We start from the raw sequence: 17,804 nt of genomic DNA, 5'->3' as shown, positions 1-17,804 counted from the left end.
TTTGGTGAGCAAGTATTTAGCCCAGCAGGTTGAACTAACCGAAGACTTAAGGTGCTGAAATTAAAATGTTAAGCTCCAGTTATCCAATATGGAAGCCACACTAGAAACCCTCAGTAGTTTTCTGCTTGCCTGACATACAACTCTTCATACCCCAGACCCCCTCCTGTGTGCATGAGCATACACACACACACACACGCACACGCACACGCACACGCGCGCGCGCAAGCAATCACAGAATGGATGGAGGTGGTGGTTTTTTGTTGTTTTGGCATCCAAATCAGAGGCATCCTGTGGCCTTGAGGCTTTGGAGAGGAGGGACACAATTGAAGAGTAAGCAGTAGCTTCTTGGGAATGTATTGGAGAGAGGAAAGGGGAAGGTTTGTGGACAGCATAGAGAATTGTAGAGGTGAAAATATTTGGGACAAAGTTGAAACTTATGAAGAGGAAGGAGTCAAGAGAGATGAGTTGTTAGTCATGTATTAAATCGGGTTGTAGTAAGCCCCTTTGGTAGGATGGTGCAGGGAAGAGGCCCTGGAAACAGGACTGGGTATTTAGGGGTTCCAGATACTTGGAACATGATCTAGAAAGAAGAGCACGGTCTCCAGGTGGACACATCTTTTGGCCCCATAGACTCCTTGCCAGAAGGAAGGGGCACAGCCAAAGGAGGGCTAGAGTGGGCTCCGTAAAGCGCAAAATCCAGGGCAGGTCCAGGCCTTGACCTCCTGACAGTGTGCTCTGGTACAGTAGAAGAACACAAAGCTGGGAGGCAGAGAACTTGTTGTAATCCTGGCTATACCCTGACAAGCTGTGTGACCTTGGTTATGTTATTTCCCTGTTCTGGATTTCATATATGATCTTTCCATTCTTTCTATCCCTAAAGATCTATTACTTGGGGGCCATCAATTTCATTGTCCCTGAGTGTTCCTGAGGGCACCAACAGTGCCTAGAGCTATGCCCAGCTTGGAGAGAAGTCTCAGAGCTCAGCTGTGGTGAGGAGGAAAGGGGTTAGAGTTAAGATATGGCATGGCTTCAGCTGGACCCACATCTCCTGTGCCATGGTGAGAAGTGCTGAGATGGGAGGTGGCCATACAGCCCAAGGCTGCTGTGCTCCAAACCCCTAACACAGTGATTACTCACTTCCTGTCTCATTGTCTCCAACTATAAATGGGAACCTGCAATACTCTCCACAAAACAACAGTCACCTAGTACAGAGGTAGCTCCTATTAGGACTGATAAAAACTATCGGGAAAGTGTGTAGTAAGGGCCTGGAGGTGGGGACATGGAGAGGAAAGATTATCAAACAGACAAACTCCTGTCCTGTTGTCTGGGACCCTTCATCAGCCATCATGGCCCAAATGATCCCCACATGAGAGGGAGATAAAGGTTTCCTGACCCATTTCTGCCACAGTCTTAGGAAAGCCATTGGATTTTCATGCCTCAGTTTCTTAAGCAATTTTGAAGTTAATATTTTGGATGGCAATAAAATTACTTCTTTTCCTTTGTTCACAGAAATGCTGCAGTTTGTCAGCAATCAAGTGGGGGAGTTCTCTGACTTGTTTTCAGAGCAGCTGTGTAGCTCCTTCCCTGGCAGTGGTGGTAGTGGCAGTGGTGGTAGTGGCAGCAGTGGCAGCAGCAATGGCAGGAGCAGTGGTGGCAGAGCTGTGGATACCTCGATGCAACGGTCATTCAGCCAGGTCCAGTTACCTACCTTCTCTCCATCGGCTGCCTCCCCCCAGGCTCCAGCCCTGCAGGTCAAGGTCCCTCCCACCACAGTTCCCACCCCACCTAGGGCAACTCCTGTTCTTCAGCCCCGCCCCCAACCCCAGCCTCAACCTCAACCTCAGCTGCAGCAACAGACAGTAATGATCACCCCAACATTCAGCACCGCTCCACAGACGAGGATCATCCAGCAGCCTGTAATATACCAGAATGCAGCTACCAGCTTTCAAGGTGATTCAGAAATCTGATATGGTAGTGATGGGTTGGTTCCAAAGTTTATGTGCTAGTTTGCAGACATAATATATAGTTCTATCCTCTTTGGGGATGACAGATAAATCAATATGCTCCTGTCTGAATGAGTGTCTGGTAACTGGCAATAAGAACTGGTGCAGGAACATTTCACATTTCTGCTTCTTCAAATACCCTAATATCTATTGTACCTGCTTTAAGGATACTTGATTAAAAAATCAACAAGCACCGTAGACCAGGGCTGTCCTGGTAACTAGAGGTGGAGGCTTGAATAAAATTAGGCTTGAAACTTGGCCTAAGCAACAGCCAGATCTCAGCACCCACAGGTTGAGAGCCATTCTTTCAGCAAACATCTCCTGAGCATTTGCAACAGAGATGAATATGGCAGCTTTTAATATAGGTGCTCCATCTCCGAGTCACAGGCCTCATAGTGGGCCCTCAATATGTGTTGAGTGAATGAATAACTGAAGGTGTCTTGTTCTTTCTGTGATGTGGGATGTCCCAGTGACTTTTCATGAAATTTCCCTCTGGCTCTGTGGGGAGCCTCGGGTGGGGTTACTATTGCTCTGAACTTCAAAGAATCTGATAGTTCTTCAGTAGGGTTCAAGAATTTGTTGGCGGGTGGGGTGTGAAGGGAAAAAGCTCAGATAGTCATCCCAAAGTACACTTCCCATCCAGAAATGATGGGAGAAAGTGAGGCCTCACGGAGTTGTTGATTCTCAACATCTGTTAACTCCCTTGGTGGGTGCAGTCATTTGCCAGTTAGTTTCCCTTACCTCTACTCCAGCACCCAGAGTAATAAAGCAGTTTGTACTCATTCCCTCAGAAATTGATGCAGCTCTCATGGAATGTTCTTATTATCTAAACCAGCTTGTAAATGGCTGTGCACATCTTCCACAGCATGTGGGGAGTTAAAATTATTATGTGATACTCCATCCTCAAGTTCTTGCTGCAGCTACAGTGGCAGAATGCATTTCTCATCCATGTGACTTTTTTCTCTTTCTCCCAAGTCCTTCAGCCTCAAGTCCAAAGCCTGGTGACATCTTCCCAGGTACAGCCAGTCACCATCCAGCAGCAGGTGCAGACGGTACAGGCCCAACGGGTGCTGACACAAGCAGCCAATGGCACGTTGCAGACCCTTGCCCCAGCCACAGTGCAGACGGTTGCTGCACCCCAGGTGCAGCAGGTTCCGGTAGGTGGCTGGAAGGTATTGAGGGAAGTACTGGTTGGGGCTGTCGACTAGTTCTTGGTTGAAGATGTGGTCTACGTACTAAGAAGGACCAGCCAGAGTGTACACAGAGCAGCTTGTGGGGTGGTCGGAGTGCCTGGGCTCCACATGTGCCAGTGAGCAGAACATAGAGACTGACTGAGACTGCATCTGTAGATATGCACTGGCAATCACATATACTCAGTAAGGCTGGTATATTAACTCATTTGTATAATGGGTATTAAACAGAAAGAAATGCACCAAATTCATATTTCTCAGATGATTTTCTTTTTTATAATTTTCTGTTTTTCATATTTTCAGCAGTGGATGCTGAGTGTGTATTACTTTTGGTGGGAGAGCGTGTATTTTATAAACAGAAAAAAATGTTTTTATGTTATATATCATAATGGACTGTATTTTTTTTTTCTAACAAAGTAATTTATCTTAAAAAAAAACAAATTTTATCTCTTTTGCTTCTCAGCCATGTTCCTGGCTTTCTTAAGTCTGTCCAACATCAGACCTCTCTCCCCTCCGCTGTCTACCACACTATCCCTGCTCTGCTCCTGCTAGGACACCGGCACTACCTTCTGTGAAGCCTTTCAGCCTTTCACCCTTAAAACCCAGAACCCTCTTTAGCTATTCCGTCTTTCTCCTCCTCAACCCAGTATTCAGGCAGTACAATATAGCCAGCTTTTGAAATGGCTTCTAGAAGATTTCCTGGTATTTTTTTATTCTCAGCTTCATGAAAATTATGTTGTCTTTGCAGTGAGAAATGAATGTAAAATAGAAAAATGATGCTACCTTCCCTTCTCTTTTCTTCCTTCTCTATCCAGGTCCTGGTCCAACCTCAGATCATCAAGACGGATTCTCTTGTTTTGACCACACTAAAGACAGAAGGCAGCCCTGTCATGGCTGCAGTCCAGAACCCAGCTCTCACGGCCCTCACCACCCCTATCCAGACAGCCGCCCTTCAAGTACCAGTAAGAGCTACCTTCTCCCCTGCCCTGCTCCTTCTTTCTTGGAGGTGTTAGGTCTCAGAGATGTTAAAGTCTCTGCACCCTGAGTAGGTATTGGAAGCTCTGTAGAATGTGTCAGTCAAATTCTGAATATCACCCCTCTTTTAGTTTTTTTTTCCCCCTTGAAGAAGTACTGCCAATGTGCATTACATTGGAGTACTGAGGTTTAAAAGTGGGTAGAAGAGAACAGCAGAGGAGCCTCTGATGGAGGTTTGGCTTCTGAAGGACCCTAGGGCCACCAGGCAGAGAGGGGCTCCAAGCGGAAGGCCATGGAAGGCACTCCATCTCTTAGTTGTACAGTGTCAGCCACTTTTAGCATCCTGTGACAAGAAAGTCTGGTAGAGTAAAAGGTGATTAAAATGTAAAAACACGGGGCCAGCCCGTGGCTCACTTGGGAGAGTGTGGTGCTGACAACACCAAGTCAAGGGTGTTGATTCCCTTACTGGTCATCTTGTATAAAAAAAAAATGTAGAAACACTAGCTTTATTCATAAAAGCCAAGAACCAGAAACAACCCAATGTCCATCCACAAAAAAATAGGTCAACGAGTTATGATATATTCGTACAATAAAACTATGCCCAGAAATAAGAAAAAGAGCTGTTGATATGTAAAATATAAAAATTGCTGAACCTCAAAAATATTACATTGTTCCAGGTTTCTTTAGGATATTTTGGGGGAAAAAATAGTATGTTAAGCAAAAGAAGCCTATTACAAAAGAGTTCATACCAATCCCATTCATATTAAGTTCAGAAAGAGGCAAAATTAAGCTATATAATAGAAGTCAGAGCAGTGATTACAAGGGGGAGAAGGGGGTGAGTGTTGACTGGGAGGGGCATGAGGGAACTTTCTAAGGGTATACAAATGGTCTATATCTTGGTCTGGGTGGTTACTCACATCGTATACATATGTGAAAATACATCAAGCTGTAAACTTAAGATCTGTGGGGTTTATTGTGTGTGAATTATTTCTTGATGACTAGTGAAGTTAAGCCTTTTTATTTGTTTGTTAGCCATTTGGATATTGAGGCTATTTATTAAAGAGAATAAAATTAAAATTAGTAAGAGTAGGGCTGGCCAGTTAGCTCAGTTGATAATAGTGTGGCCTTGTAACATTAAAGTGAAGGTTTCGATTTCCATGCTGGCCAGCTGCCAAAAAAAAAAAAGTAGAAACAAAAAGAGGGGAAAGCAGAGATAAATAAAAGCAGGGGAGACCTCTATGGTTGGCCTATTAACTTCATAAAATGGCTCTGATTGAGAATATCAATTCTGCCCTTGAGCTCTTTGATGGCCAGATTATATAAAGAAGTGTAGTAATTTACTTAATTGTCATTTGAGAGGGAAAATGTGTCATATGCCAGGGGAAAGTTTTCTCTGATGCCAGTTCGTGTGGTTCACTGTATACAGGTTCAGAGATAGTTAACAGTTTTACAGCAAAGCAGAAATCATATGACTTGTTTCTGGCACCCCTAGATCAAAGGTTAAAACATATTTAACCATATTAATTTTCTTGTGGTATAATTTATTGAAAGTGTTTCTGAAAGGGAGGTAGTTACTGAGCTACGGTGGCTCCTGTGGCTTTTTGGGGCTGATTTAATTAACCCAGGAAGGGTCTCAGACAGTGTGAAACGTTGCCAGGTGATGCCAAAAAGCCAGGGGTGAGCAAATTTGTGTTGTGAGGTTGCTTTACACACACTAACGAAGAGATAATTCTACCCCTGTACCTGTGCCTGTTCCAGACCCTGGTGGGCAGCAATGGGACCATTCTGACCACAATGCCCGTGATGATGGGGCAAGAGAAAGTGCCCATTAAGCAGGTACCTGGAGGAGTCAAGCAGCTCGAGCCCCCCAAGGAAGGAGAAAGACGGACGACACACAATATCATTGAGAAGCGATATCGCTCCTCCATCAATGACAAAATCATTGAGTTGAAGGACTTGGTCATGGGGACTGATGCCAAGGTGAGTGCCAAGCAAAGTGGGGTTTCATGCTCCACCATCTCCCTTTAACCTCTCTTTGCAGCTGGAGTTTAGGGAAGTCCCAGGCTAAGCTCAAGCTGAGTGATTGTAAGAATGAGTTAGAGGTCCTTTCTGTCTTGTGAAAGCATCTTGGTGTTTATCAAGTTGATAAAATATTAACCAATGTAAGGGGACTGGTGAGGGTTGGTAAGGCAGTGGCACACCGGGACTTTTAATTTCTTTGATGTGCTCTGCAGTGATTTGGACCCCAGCATCAGAGGCAGAGAAAGATACCTGCCACTCAGAGGCAGAGAAAGATACCTGCCACTCACCAGTGGCCAGATACAAGAGTATGTGCACTTTGGAGTCAGCTGATGTCATTGCTGGCATATTTTTAGCTGTGTTCAGGGGTGCCTAGAAATATTTTTACCTTCTAGGAAAGAGGAAAAAAAAAATGGAGATTGGGTCTTTGACCATTAACAAATAGAAGAAATTGATTTTCCAAATATTTCTGGTGTTTCAGTGAATATGTTTCCTGGCAAGTCGAAGATTTTTTTTTTTTTTTTTTGAAGATGATCGGTAAGGGGATCTCAAACCTTGGCTTGGTGTTGTCAGCACCACGCTCAGCCAGTGAGCGAACCGGCCTTCCCTATATAGGATCCAAACCTATGCCCTTGGTGTTATCAGCACACACTCTCCTGAGTAAGCCACAGGCTGGCCCTAAGATTTTTTTACCTATTATCTGTTTACCCCTATTTTGAAAGAAAATTTTATTATTTTCCTTGTAGCCTACAAATCTGAAAGGATATATATCTTAAATAAAAGTATATGCCTTAAGATAACTGTCCAACAATGCTCTGGTTTTTTGTTTGTTATTTGCCTTAAAGTTTATTTTGGTGCTTGGATTATTATAAGAAGTAGGAATAATAGCTAATATTTATTTATTGAGTGTCAACTATGTGTCAGGCTTGGGGCTAAACTCTTTACTCGTATTATTATCTCATATAGCCCTGACTACAAGCCCATGGTCCACATACTATCATTATCCCCATGTTAAGGAGAATAGTGAGGTTCAGAAATATGGAGTAACCTGTCCGTGGGTAGCACAGCTAATAAACCTAACACCTCCCATCCTAGAGCCATGCTCTCAGCCCGCAAGCTGTCGGGCTCTTCTTCCTTCACTCTGCAGCCTGCACTAATTTCACTGTGTCTGCACTCATCTTCCTTCCCAGATGCACAAGTCTGGCGTTCTGAGGAAGGCCATTGATTACATCAAATACTTGCAGCAGGTTAATCACAAATTGCGCCAGGAGAACATGGTGCTGAAGCTGGCAAATCAGAAAAACAGTAAGTGTGGTCCTTGAGAAAAGGGTTGTACAAGAAGCCCTGTGCTAGGCACTATGGAGGGCCCATAGACGTGTATAAGGCCCAGCCCCAGCCCAGGTGGGGCTCTGTAAAAACAGATCATTTACCTGTTGGGTTTTTCTTTTCAGAGCTCTTGAAGGGCATTGACCTAGGCAGTCTGGTGGACAATGAGGTGGACCTGAAGATTGATGACTTTAAACAGAATGTCCTTCTGATGTCCCCCCCAGCCTCTGACTCAGGGTCCCAGGCTGGCTTCTCCCCCTACTCCATCGACTATGAGCCTGGAAGCCCTCTGTTGGATGATGCAAAGGTATAAGCTTTTGAGATCCCCTGACTCCTGGAATCTCTCTCATGTTTCCTAAGAAAATAGTCGGGGTGGGGGGGCGCACAGACCAGGGGCCAGGCCAGATGCTTAGCAGGCCCAGGCTGGAGAGAAACAAATCCTGTGAAATTAACCAGGTCCTGGGGAATAAAGAGAAAACTGACTCTGGAGTTGGGGCGGGGTGGGGGGGTGGTGGTGGGGGTGGGGGGTGGGGGAGTGGCTTGAGGAACAGTCCTTCGGTTTTAACTGGTCCTTGCTGATGAAAGGCCCCGTCAGAGAGGACTGAGTGCCAAATCCAGAACGGTAACACATAGCACTGTCAGGCAGGCACTGGGAGTTGCTGGAGGCACCTTGTTCCCTCTCCCTATAATGGGCCTTGCAAGACCACTTCGTGAGTCTGATCGGTTGGTTTAGGACAAGGCAGTCTCTGGGTCCTCTTTCTGGAAATGATTACAGTTTGCAATCTAAGGTAACATTCCAACCAAGGGCCTTTAATTGTCAAAGAAAACCCCTGACAATTGTAGTTTAATAGAATTAGTTAAAACAGGCTCTGAGCCTAATGATCTTCCTGGAAACCCGTGGAGACCACTAGGTTCTGTACTACATTTTGACAATGGCAGTTTCTGACTCCAAGAGCATAAAGTCCCCTTCTAGCATTTTTTGTTTGTTTGTTTTTTTGATTAGGCTGTTTATTATATCATATACAGTACTTAATTTTACAAAGGAAGCTCTGTTTTTGAAATATTTTATAAATGTGATTCTGTTTGGTAACAACAAGCCGCCTGACATATAAATTGAATTAGCTAGTCTTCTGAGTCATCATTTCAAATGGTTTTAAAATATTGAAAAGGAGTGATTTGGTATGTACACATGTGAGCTCAGGGAGATTCAGCTCCAGACTTCCTCCCTCCCTCCCTGTGGGCTCCCTGGACTGGTGAGGCTTCTGTCTCCAGTTCTCCCTCTGTAAAGTGGTGGACGGAGGGGGTCGATGTTGCAGTTTCAGAACAGGCAGACTTCTTTAGATAGATCCACATTAAAGTATGGTCTTTAATCAACTTTATAGTTGGTAAAGTATAGAGGTATAATTTAAATGCAATAAAATACACCTGTTTTAAATGTGTAGTACCAGGAATTTTAACAAATGTACACATCTATGTAATTATTATTGCAATCAAGATGTAAAACATTTTCATCATACCAAAAAGCTCCTTCATACACCTTTATAGGTAGGTCACATACCCCTCTCCAGGCTCAGACAACTACAGATCTATCAACTTCCTGTCAGTTTAGATTCATTTTGCCTGTTCTGGAATTATACAGAAACAGAATCATACAGTGTGTGCTATCTTTTGTGATAGAGCTCTAAAGAAAAAAATGTCTTCTACCTTTGTTCTTTGGAACATGTACTTTTCTCATTTAACAGGAAGGAGAATGCTCCAGTGTTTTAGCAGCAGTTTGTGAATTGTGGGTTTCTTAGCTCCCATTCCTGTCTGACTTAATGGTCTTGAATTTAAACCTCACAATCTGTTTTCCGATATATAAAATTAAAATGCTATAAAAACCCACATAGTATTCATTCCAACCTTGAGGCCCTATTTTGAAGGTCAAAGATGAACCGGACTCTCCTCCTGTAGCGCTGGGCATGGTGGACCGCTCTCGAATTCTGCTGTGTGTCCTCACCTTCCTGTGTCTCTCCTTTAACCCCCTGACTTCCCTGCTGCAATGGGGAGGGGCCAACTCTGACCAGCACTCATACTCAGGCTCTGGCCGCAGTGTACTGTCATTTGAGTCAGGTAGGTGGAGGGCCCCTTGTGCCATCTGGGATGGGTGGACTGCTGTGGCAGAAGGATCCTTTGTACAAACTGCTTCTTTTCTACTAGGTCCCAAAAGGCTTTTGTTAGAGGGTCCTTACCTGCTTGCTTCTCATTGGGACTGGCATAATTCGCATTTTAGAACAAGCCAAGCTCAAGTTAAGTCAAAGAGCAAAATAAATCAGAAAGCTGCACTGCTATAACTATCCTGAAGTGGGAGCGGGGGAGTAAGGGTATGGAACCTATTTGGAGGAGGATGTGTTGTTTTTTTTTTACCTGACTTATGAAATCAGTGTCCTAACCCTTTTTGGCTAACAAAGATTTTTGTGGCACTCAGCTCCTTAGGGACAAGGGCTATAGGATTCCTATTTAGGCTATAGAATTATCTGCCCCTTTTTTCTGAAAACAGGATAGAAGTGTCATTTATGTCACCCTGCTGGGAGGAGTCAGGTACATGGCTGCTCAATGAGGCCCTTCCTGACGGGCTCAGCTGAGATGTTCCTCTTTAGGTTCTGGGGGTTGGTTTGACTGGATGATGCCAACTCTTCTCTTATGGCTGGTAAATGGTGTGATTGTCCTGAGTGTCTTTGTGAAGCTGCTGGTCCACGGGGAGCCAGTGATCCGGCCACACTCGCGGTCTTCAGTCACTTTCTGGAGGCACCGGAAGCAGGCAGACCTGGACCTTGCCAGGGTGAGTTCTGCTATCTGCTTTTCCCCTTCCTCCCCCAAGCTTGGCCAATAACTCAGCAACATGTGTTGAATCCCTAATTTGGATAAAGTCCTGTGGTACATGCTTGCAGTGACTGAGAGGAGGAAGAGATCCTGTTCCTGAAGAATCACAGGGCAACAGAAGAGAGGGCACCTGTGTGTAGATAATTCCATGGAGATGAGATGATCTATCCTCTGTGGTATGACAGAGGAAGAATAAAATGCTGTGGGAGTTTGGGACAGAAGAGATGAGTTCTGACTGAGGGGATTCAGGGCTTAAGCAGGGCTATCAAGGGCTGGAAGGAAGGGCAGGCATGGCAGAAGGACCTTCCAAGCCATCAGAATGTCACGAATACACAGGCTATTTAGAATTTTAGTATATGTGCTGCAAAAGCGAGCACTAGACATGCTATTTAGAAACTGGCAAGTTCTGTGGGTGTGTCAGAGAGAGAGATGAGGGTGAAAGTTGGTAGTGTGGCTAGGTTCAAGTTGGAGAGGGCTTTAATTAGTAACTGATTTGGGGCTTTATTCCCATTTTTCTGGAGAATCAAGGTTTTCAAGCAGTAAAATTAGCTGAAAGATCTCATTTGAAATCAGCAAAAAGGAGTTTATGGAAAAGATTCTGTGGCAACTCACAGCATTGAAGGAGGAGTTAAACATCCACGTCTCAGGAGGAACAAGAACCAGAACACTCCTCGACAGCAGTAAACCATGAGCCTCTTCTCTGGTCCTCTGCAAGCTGCAGTGCTGGTGGTCGAGAATCTCACTGGCCAGCCTGGATCTGTCAGCCATGGCCAAGGCCATTGGTCCTAGAATATAGGTGTGATTTGGGGAGGTCTGTCCCCAGAGAATAGCATCCCAAGATGTTTGTCTTGAGGAAGGTTCAGGTTTGTGTCTTATAAATGTCATTCAGATGGCTGTATGAAGGATAGGTTGGAGGAGGAAGACATGAAATGCATGAAACGAGAAGGGGGCTCTTGTAACAGGCCAGGTAAAAGATGATGGCAAGGACCTGGAATTGAAAGGAAAGATGTGAACTAAAGAAATAAATTGAGCTGGAAAATGGAAAGGAAGTGACAGTGACATTGACTCAAAGATGGGAGAGGCTGGAAGATGTGGTAGACTCTGTCTAGGTTGTGTTGCTTGGAAATGCTGAAAGACACCCCTGTAGAGTGAGCAGCGACCAGGAGGTGGGCCATGGGCTGAGGAGAGTCAGGATCGGAGTGTTTGGGAAGCTGCATATCTGCCAGGAGAGAGGACTTGGGGATAATTGGTTTGGTGATTCAGAAGTGGCAAGAGTCAAAGATAGAGCCTTGGAAACAGCCCTCCTTCAAGGGAGAGGCAAGGAAGGAGCTAGGGAAAAAGCCTCCCTCCTTTGGGGTCTGTAAATATAGGTGCTTCTCTTGGCTGAAAAGATGCTACCACCACCTTAGAGATGGTCATTCTGAGAACATCTTCACCTACTTTTCCCTTGTCTATTTCTTTAATGATATGGGAAGTAAAGCACCAGTATTAGACCAGCTGCATGATGGGAGAAAGGAGAGGAGAATTTACTCAGTTTCTCAAGATCGTATGGCCTGAGTCTTCTAGCCTCTAATAAAGGGGCTGGGGGGGGGGGTCTTTAATACAGTGCCATAGACTCTCCATTAGACCTTCTTAAGTTGGCAAAGAGTAGTTCTGGAGCATAGGTTAATGTAGTTGAGCTTTGTGTTTGTCCAAAACCATGGTTCTGCAACTTTAGCAGGCATGAAAATCAACTGGAGGCTCCAACCCCAGAGTTTCTGTTTTAGTAGGTCTGGGGTGGGGCCCAAGTGTTTGCATTTCTTTTTTTTTTTCTTTCCATTGAGGCATTTTATTTGTACATATGTATTAAATTCTTAGAAAAAGAATCCCAGGATTTTTCCTCCTATGTATTTTTCTCTTGCTTCTTTTTTGTCTGTGATGCCTGCTGAGATTGTCAGTACAATGAAACCGACCTGATGGGACAGGAGCAGATTATTCTGCCATTTTTCTAGATGTTTGAGTTGTACATCAAATCTGGGGCTGATCACTCCACACTTGTTTAATCTGCCTGTGAGTTTCACAGTAATTTTCCCAGCTCTGTGATCATCAGTGACTTAAATTCGCCAATGTAACTATGCTTCATCATCACAGTTAGAAACTGGACAGTGACTTAGGAGCACGGTGTGGTAAGAACCTGGCGCTTGCCTCTTTTGGGCATTGTTGATATGCTTGAGAGCATCAGCCAGGACATTCATGCGCACCATTATGGTGGTGCAGAAAGATGGCAGAAGGACAAGTGTTGGCATTTCTTTCTTTCTTTCTTTTTTTTTTTTAAAGATGACCAGTAAGGGGATCTTAACCCTTGGCTTCGTGTTATCAGCACCACGCTCAGCCAGTGAGCTAACTGTCCAGCCCTATATAGGATCCAAACCCATGGCCTTGGTGTTAGCAGCACTGCACTCTCCCGAGTGAGCTACGGCTGGCCCAAGTGTTGGCATTTCTAATAAGCTCCCAGGAGCTGATATACTACTGGCCTCTGGGGACCACACTTTGAGAACCTAAAAGCCTAAAGGATCAGGCAGTTTATCTAAATCTGTTACTATCTCATGTATAAAAGCTACTATGGGGATCTCTGACCAGCGTTTGCTCAAAGATAGAATGCAGTACAATCCCAATTCAGTAAAATCTGGGAGGAAATTCTTTAAAATGTCAGCAATGATTTTTTCTGGGGGTTTAGATTACAAGTGGTTTCTTTTTACTTTTTTGTAGCTTTCTGAGTTTCCCAGATTTTCTTTAGTGAACGTGTATTACTCTGATAATGGGATGGGAAAGAGTGGAAGTCTGTAAAACAAAGGGGCTGCAGCAAGACCTGTCACCATTATACCTTCTTGCTGCTTTGTAGGGGGATTTTGCAGCTGCTGCTGCCAATCTACAAACCTGTCTGTCAGTTTTGGGCCGGGCACTGCCCACCTCCCGCCTGGACCTGGCCTGCAGCCTCTCCTGGAATGTGATTCGCTACAGCCTGCAGAAGCTGCGCCTGGTGCGCTGGCTCCTCAAGAAAGTCTTCCAGCACCGGAAGGCCACCCCAGCCACTGCAGGGGGCTTTGAGGACGAAGCTAAGACCAGTGCCCGGGATGCGGCCCTGGCCTATCATAGGCTGCATCAGCTGCACATCACAGGTGAGGGGGAGCTGCTGCTGCCTGGCTTCTGCTGCGAGGTGTCCCATGCCACCTATCTTCCTTAGCTTGGTTTGCCAGTTCTCTACCCTAGTTGAAGCCCCTTTTACGCTGCTCTTTTATTTATTTTTTTGGCAGCTGGCCAGTATGGGGATCCAAACCGTTGACCTTACTGTTACCAGCACCATGCTCTACCAACTGAGCTAAGTGGCCAACTCCTACAATGTTCTTTTAGAGTGGTTAGACCAAATTTTCACCTGCATCCATAGGTGTAGAAATGGCTTGTTACTACAGTTCATTAATTCTAAGATGCACATTTTTCACTCGTCTTTACACTTGGGATGAATCCTGTAAACAGTGGCGTATCATGGATTAGTTGGCAGTGTTTTTTCCTTAGTGATAAATTAATGGTGAGATTTAATAGGTATGGCATCTTTGATTCAATGAAATAAGATCATTTATTCCATTCAGTAAACACCTGCTGTAATAGAGAGGCAGATATATCAACAGATGATTGATAATTCAGTGTGAGTGTGTTAGACTCAGCAGAAGGAGCATATTTCTTTTGGGAGGGAGTGGGTACTTGTTGGGTGAGGTTTCAAGAAAGGCTTTCTGGGAAGGTAAAATCTTGGCTTTTGCATGGAAGGATGGGTAGATGTCACCAACTCTTCAGAAGGAGATGTCCCTTCTAGGCAGAGGAATGTTCCAAAGGAGGAGCCCCACCTGGGGTGGCTCTTGAGAATGATACTTCAGTAGTCCTAGAATGAGCTGTGCAAGGAGAGGGTGATGGGAGCCAGAGCACGAGGGGATGGGGGGGTGCCTGGCTCATGCACGATCTGGATGTCAGGCTGGGGGTCTTGTAATAGGATTCAGTGAAGGGCATTAGGAAAATAATAATGTGATCAGGTTTGTGCTTCTAAAGTTTAGAAAATTCACTCTGGTAGCAGATAGAAAATGGATTTGAGAGTATTAAGGCTAGAGTCAGGGAGGCCAAATAAGATCTGATCCAAACTGAAGGTGAGAGATGCTGAAAAGGTAGATGGAGAGAAGATTAGAAGGTGAAAGTTACTAGACTTGGGGGGTCATTGGATGTGATGGGTAAGGGAAGGAGATGGCTAAGATGGTTTCCTGGTTTCTTGCTTAGGAGTTAGGGTGAACAGTGGTACCACCAACAAAGGTGAAGAAAACAGGAGGAAGAACAATTTTGCAGGGAAAAGGTGACAAGTTCTGTTTTGGATACTTGCCTGTGAGGCGTGGAGGGGAAATACTCCAGGCAGCTGGACATGCAGGATACACAGCCCAGAGAAGAGAGTTGGGCTCTTATGCCTAGAGATGAAAGTGAAAACCGAGGGAGCTGATGAGATGGTATGTAGTGAAAAGGGGACCCTCAGGGACATCTGAAAGAACACCCTCATATAAAGGACAGGTGGAGGACGGGCAGTTAGGGACAGAGGCTGCCTGACAGGGGCAGTTCAAGAGGACAGGAGAATGCAAGAGGCTTGATGTTGGAGGAGCCAGGACAGAGAGGGTTGAGGAGAGGAGGTTGCTGCTGGGACGTCCAATAAAATGAGGGCCAGAAAGTAACTACAGGATGTGGTAACAAGAAGGTGTTGGAAATGGCCTGGTGGCTGCAGGCAGCTTCAGCCAGAAGTGGAGCAGAACTAGGCACTAGGAGTGAATCTGTGGCTGGGAGATGAGAAAGTAGGGCCAGTTGTGCAGTTTTAACACCTGAGTCATGGTGGAGTTATAGCAGAAGGTCCCTATCTGCAAATCTTTCCCGCTTTTTTTCTTCTCTGCTCCTAGAGACAGAATGAGCCCCATACCCAGGTATCTGATCAGGAGGCAGCATCCTCCTAGCTGTCAAGTTCTGGAGAATTCTAGCTGGGAAGCTTCACATCTCTCTCTTCCTCCACATTCACTGAGCACTCTGTGAGCCAGAGCCTGTATGAGGCAATAAGGGGACAGAGGTGACTATAACGTGGTTCCCACACTGCTCTCTGCCCTTCATCCCCCTGAAAGAGAAAGCTTGGTGCCTCCTGGGGAGACAGATACCTTAAACCAATACAGAATGAAGTATAGGGACTGAGATCAGGGGAGGCAGGGCGGCCCAGTGGGAACAACACAGGATTGAGTGAGGTTGGGAGGCCTGGCTTTGCCACCACCTGGACTTTGGCATTGGCACTTCCTGTGACCATCCCTGAGGTGTTGAGACTACTTGCCCTTGCTGCCTCTCACCCCATGTAGTGAGGACCAAAGTAAGCAACAGTGTGAAAGCCTCAGGAGAGCCATGATGGGCCCTTGGGCTTGTGCCAGGGCACTTTGTTCCCTGACTTCAGGGTCTCACCTGGATTAGCTGCTGTGCAGCTCTCGTAGGGAGGTGTAGTAAGCCTTTCCTAGCCTTCTATCTACTATCCCAACATGTGTCCAGCTATCATTGCTCAGTTTTATGTTATTTCCCCCTCAAAGAGATGTGTGCTTATATATTGGGGGTGAGGCGGGGGGGAGGGGGGTAATGAAAATAAAGTCAAAACAGTTTGTTTTTTAAAATTTATTAGCTTTATTGAAATGTTTGGAAACACAGGACTGTATTAGCAGAATACATCCATGCTATTGACAGTTATGGAAAATGTTGCACTATTCACCTCTGAGTCCTGTGCAACAACCTGCCGTCATGACAGCTCCCATTAAACAGAGCCACCTGCCATGTCCTCAAGCCACCCTATGAGGTAGACAGGAGCACATAGCTAACAAGTCACAGAACCTGGCATCCCATCCAGGCCTGTGTGATCACAAAGCTCACCTCTGTTATCCTCTGGTCCCACTGCTACTCTGATTTGTGCTAGGGAAAGCCGAGAAAAGTTTGGTTTGGGGGATCTGTCAATAGTGTCTCTCTGTTTGCCCTAGGAAAGCTTCCTGCAGGATCTTCCTGTTCAGATCTACACATGGCTTTATGTGCTGTGAACCTGGCTGAATGTGCAGAGGAGAAAATCCCGCCCAGCACTCTGGTTGAGATTCACCTGACTGCTGCCATGGGACTCAAGACCCAATGTGGAGGCAAGCTGGGCTTCCTGGCTGTGAGTACCCTTCAGTTCGCTTCTACAAACCTTTTATGTTGTCTGCTAGAAGTTTTATTTTTATTCTTCATACATAGGTCCCTAATCCACCTGGAATTGATTTTTGTATGAGTTGGCGGTAGGGGTACAAGATTCAATTTTTTTTCCATATGGATATCTACCTGACGCAAAACCTGTTAGTAAAAAAAATTGTCCTTCCCGCACTACACTGAATGGCACCTTTTTTCATAAGTCAGTTGTTCATATCTGGTGAGTCTGCTTCCAAACTCCAGTCTGTTCTATTGTACCACCACCACACAAGCCTAATGTCTGAGTTTTGTAAAATATCTTGATATCTGGAAGTGTCAATCTCTAGTTTCAGTGACTATTTTTTGCTCTTTACCTTCCTATATGAATTTTGGAATCATCTTATCATCCTCAAACCCCACTGAGGTTTCAATTGTCTTTACTGCTAAGATGCAGTTGTTCTTTAAAAGGGACTCGGAAAGCCCATTTGAAGAAGGCAGGTGTGTGGCAGCTAAGGATTAGGAAAGTGGTTCCCTTAAAATTGTTCCTGACCATGAGCCCCCCTGCCCTGCAGAAAATATTTGGTATGCCTAACAAGCAGTGAATGGTTTACTGTATATTTCCTCAGAATTTTTTTTCCTGCACATACTAACATATTTAATATGATTATTACTGTAAACTCTGTTTTCCCATTTGATTTTTTCAACCTAATGATAAATCTTGGACATTTTTCTTTATAGTGTCTTTATTCTGCAGAGGTCCTTGGTGCTGCTGATGGACATTTGGGTTGTTTCCTGTTTATTTGCTGTTACAAACAGTGCTATAGAGAGCATCTTTGTACATCTAGAGATGGTGATGCAGGGATCAAAGGATATAAATATTTGAAACTTTGTTTATTTAATTTAATTTTTTTTTTTTTTTAAAAGATGACTGTTAAGGGGATCTTAACCCTTGACTTGGTGTTGTCAGCACCACACTCTCCCAGGTGAGCTAACCGGCCATCCCTATATAGGGATCCGAACCTGTGGCCTTAGTGTTATCAGCACCACACTCTCCCAAGTGAGCCACGGGCCGGCCCGAAACTTTAATAGTATTGAAAAATTTGCATAATAGGTGGGGAAAGGAGAACTGTGGTCTATAAATTAACTGCCCCTTTCTGTTTACTTCTCTTGGGAGGGGATAGATTAAGAAACA

At 45.0% G+C, this 17,804-nt stretch overlaps 1 protein-coding gene and 1 pseudogene across 2 annotated transcripts in view; one reads left to right on the top strand and one right to left on the bottom strand.

The window, feature by feature from the left end:
• The window catches only part of SREBF2 (sterol regulatory element binding transcription factor 2), a 56,239-nt gene that overhangs the window by 23,225 nt on the left and 15,210 nt on the right, over positions 1-17,804 (top strand). For both annotated transcript variants that reach the window (XM_063075016.1, XM_063075015.1), the window contains exons 2-11: positions 1,510-1,950; positions 2,979-3,160; positions 4,009-4,155; positions 5,927-6,148; positions 7,378-7,492; positions 7,639-7,820; positions 9,436-9,625; positions 10,153-10,334; positions 13,257-13,533; positions 16,435-16,604. In XM_063075016.1, the coding sequence (XP_062931086.1) occupies positions 1,510-1,950; positions 2,979-3,160; positions 4,009-4,155; positions 5,927-6,148; positions 7,378-7,492; positions 7,639-7,820; positions 9,436-9,625; positions 10,153-10,334; positions 13,257-13,533; positions 16,435-16,604 (2,108 nt within the window). The remainder of the gene's footprint in view (positions 1-1,509; positions 1,951-2,978; positions 3,161-4,008; positions 4,156-5,926; positions 6,149-7,377; positions 7,493-7,638; positions 7,821-9,435; positions 9,626-10,152; positions 10,335-13,256; positions 13,534-16,434; positions 16,605-17,804) is intronic.
• LOC134360524 (small ribosomal subunit protein uS8-like) lies at positions 12,229-12,618 on the bottom strand (annotated as a pseudogene).

The sequence above is a fragment of the Cynocephalus volans genome, chromosome 12 (assembly GCF_027409185.1).
Source record: "Cynocephalus volans isolate mCynVol1 chromosome 12, mCynVol1.pri, whole genome shotgun sequence".
Lineage (NCBI taxonomy): Eukaryota > Metazoa > Chordata > Mammalia > Dermoptera > Cynocephalidae > Cynocephalus > Cynocephalus volans.
Note: the sequence above shows the minus strand (reverse complement) of the source record. Positions and strands in the feature narration are given on the sequence as shown.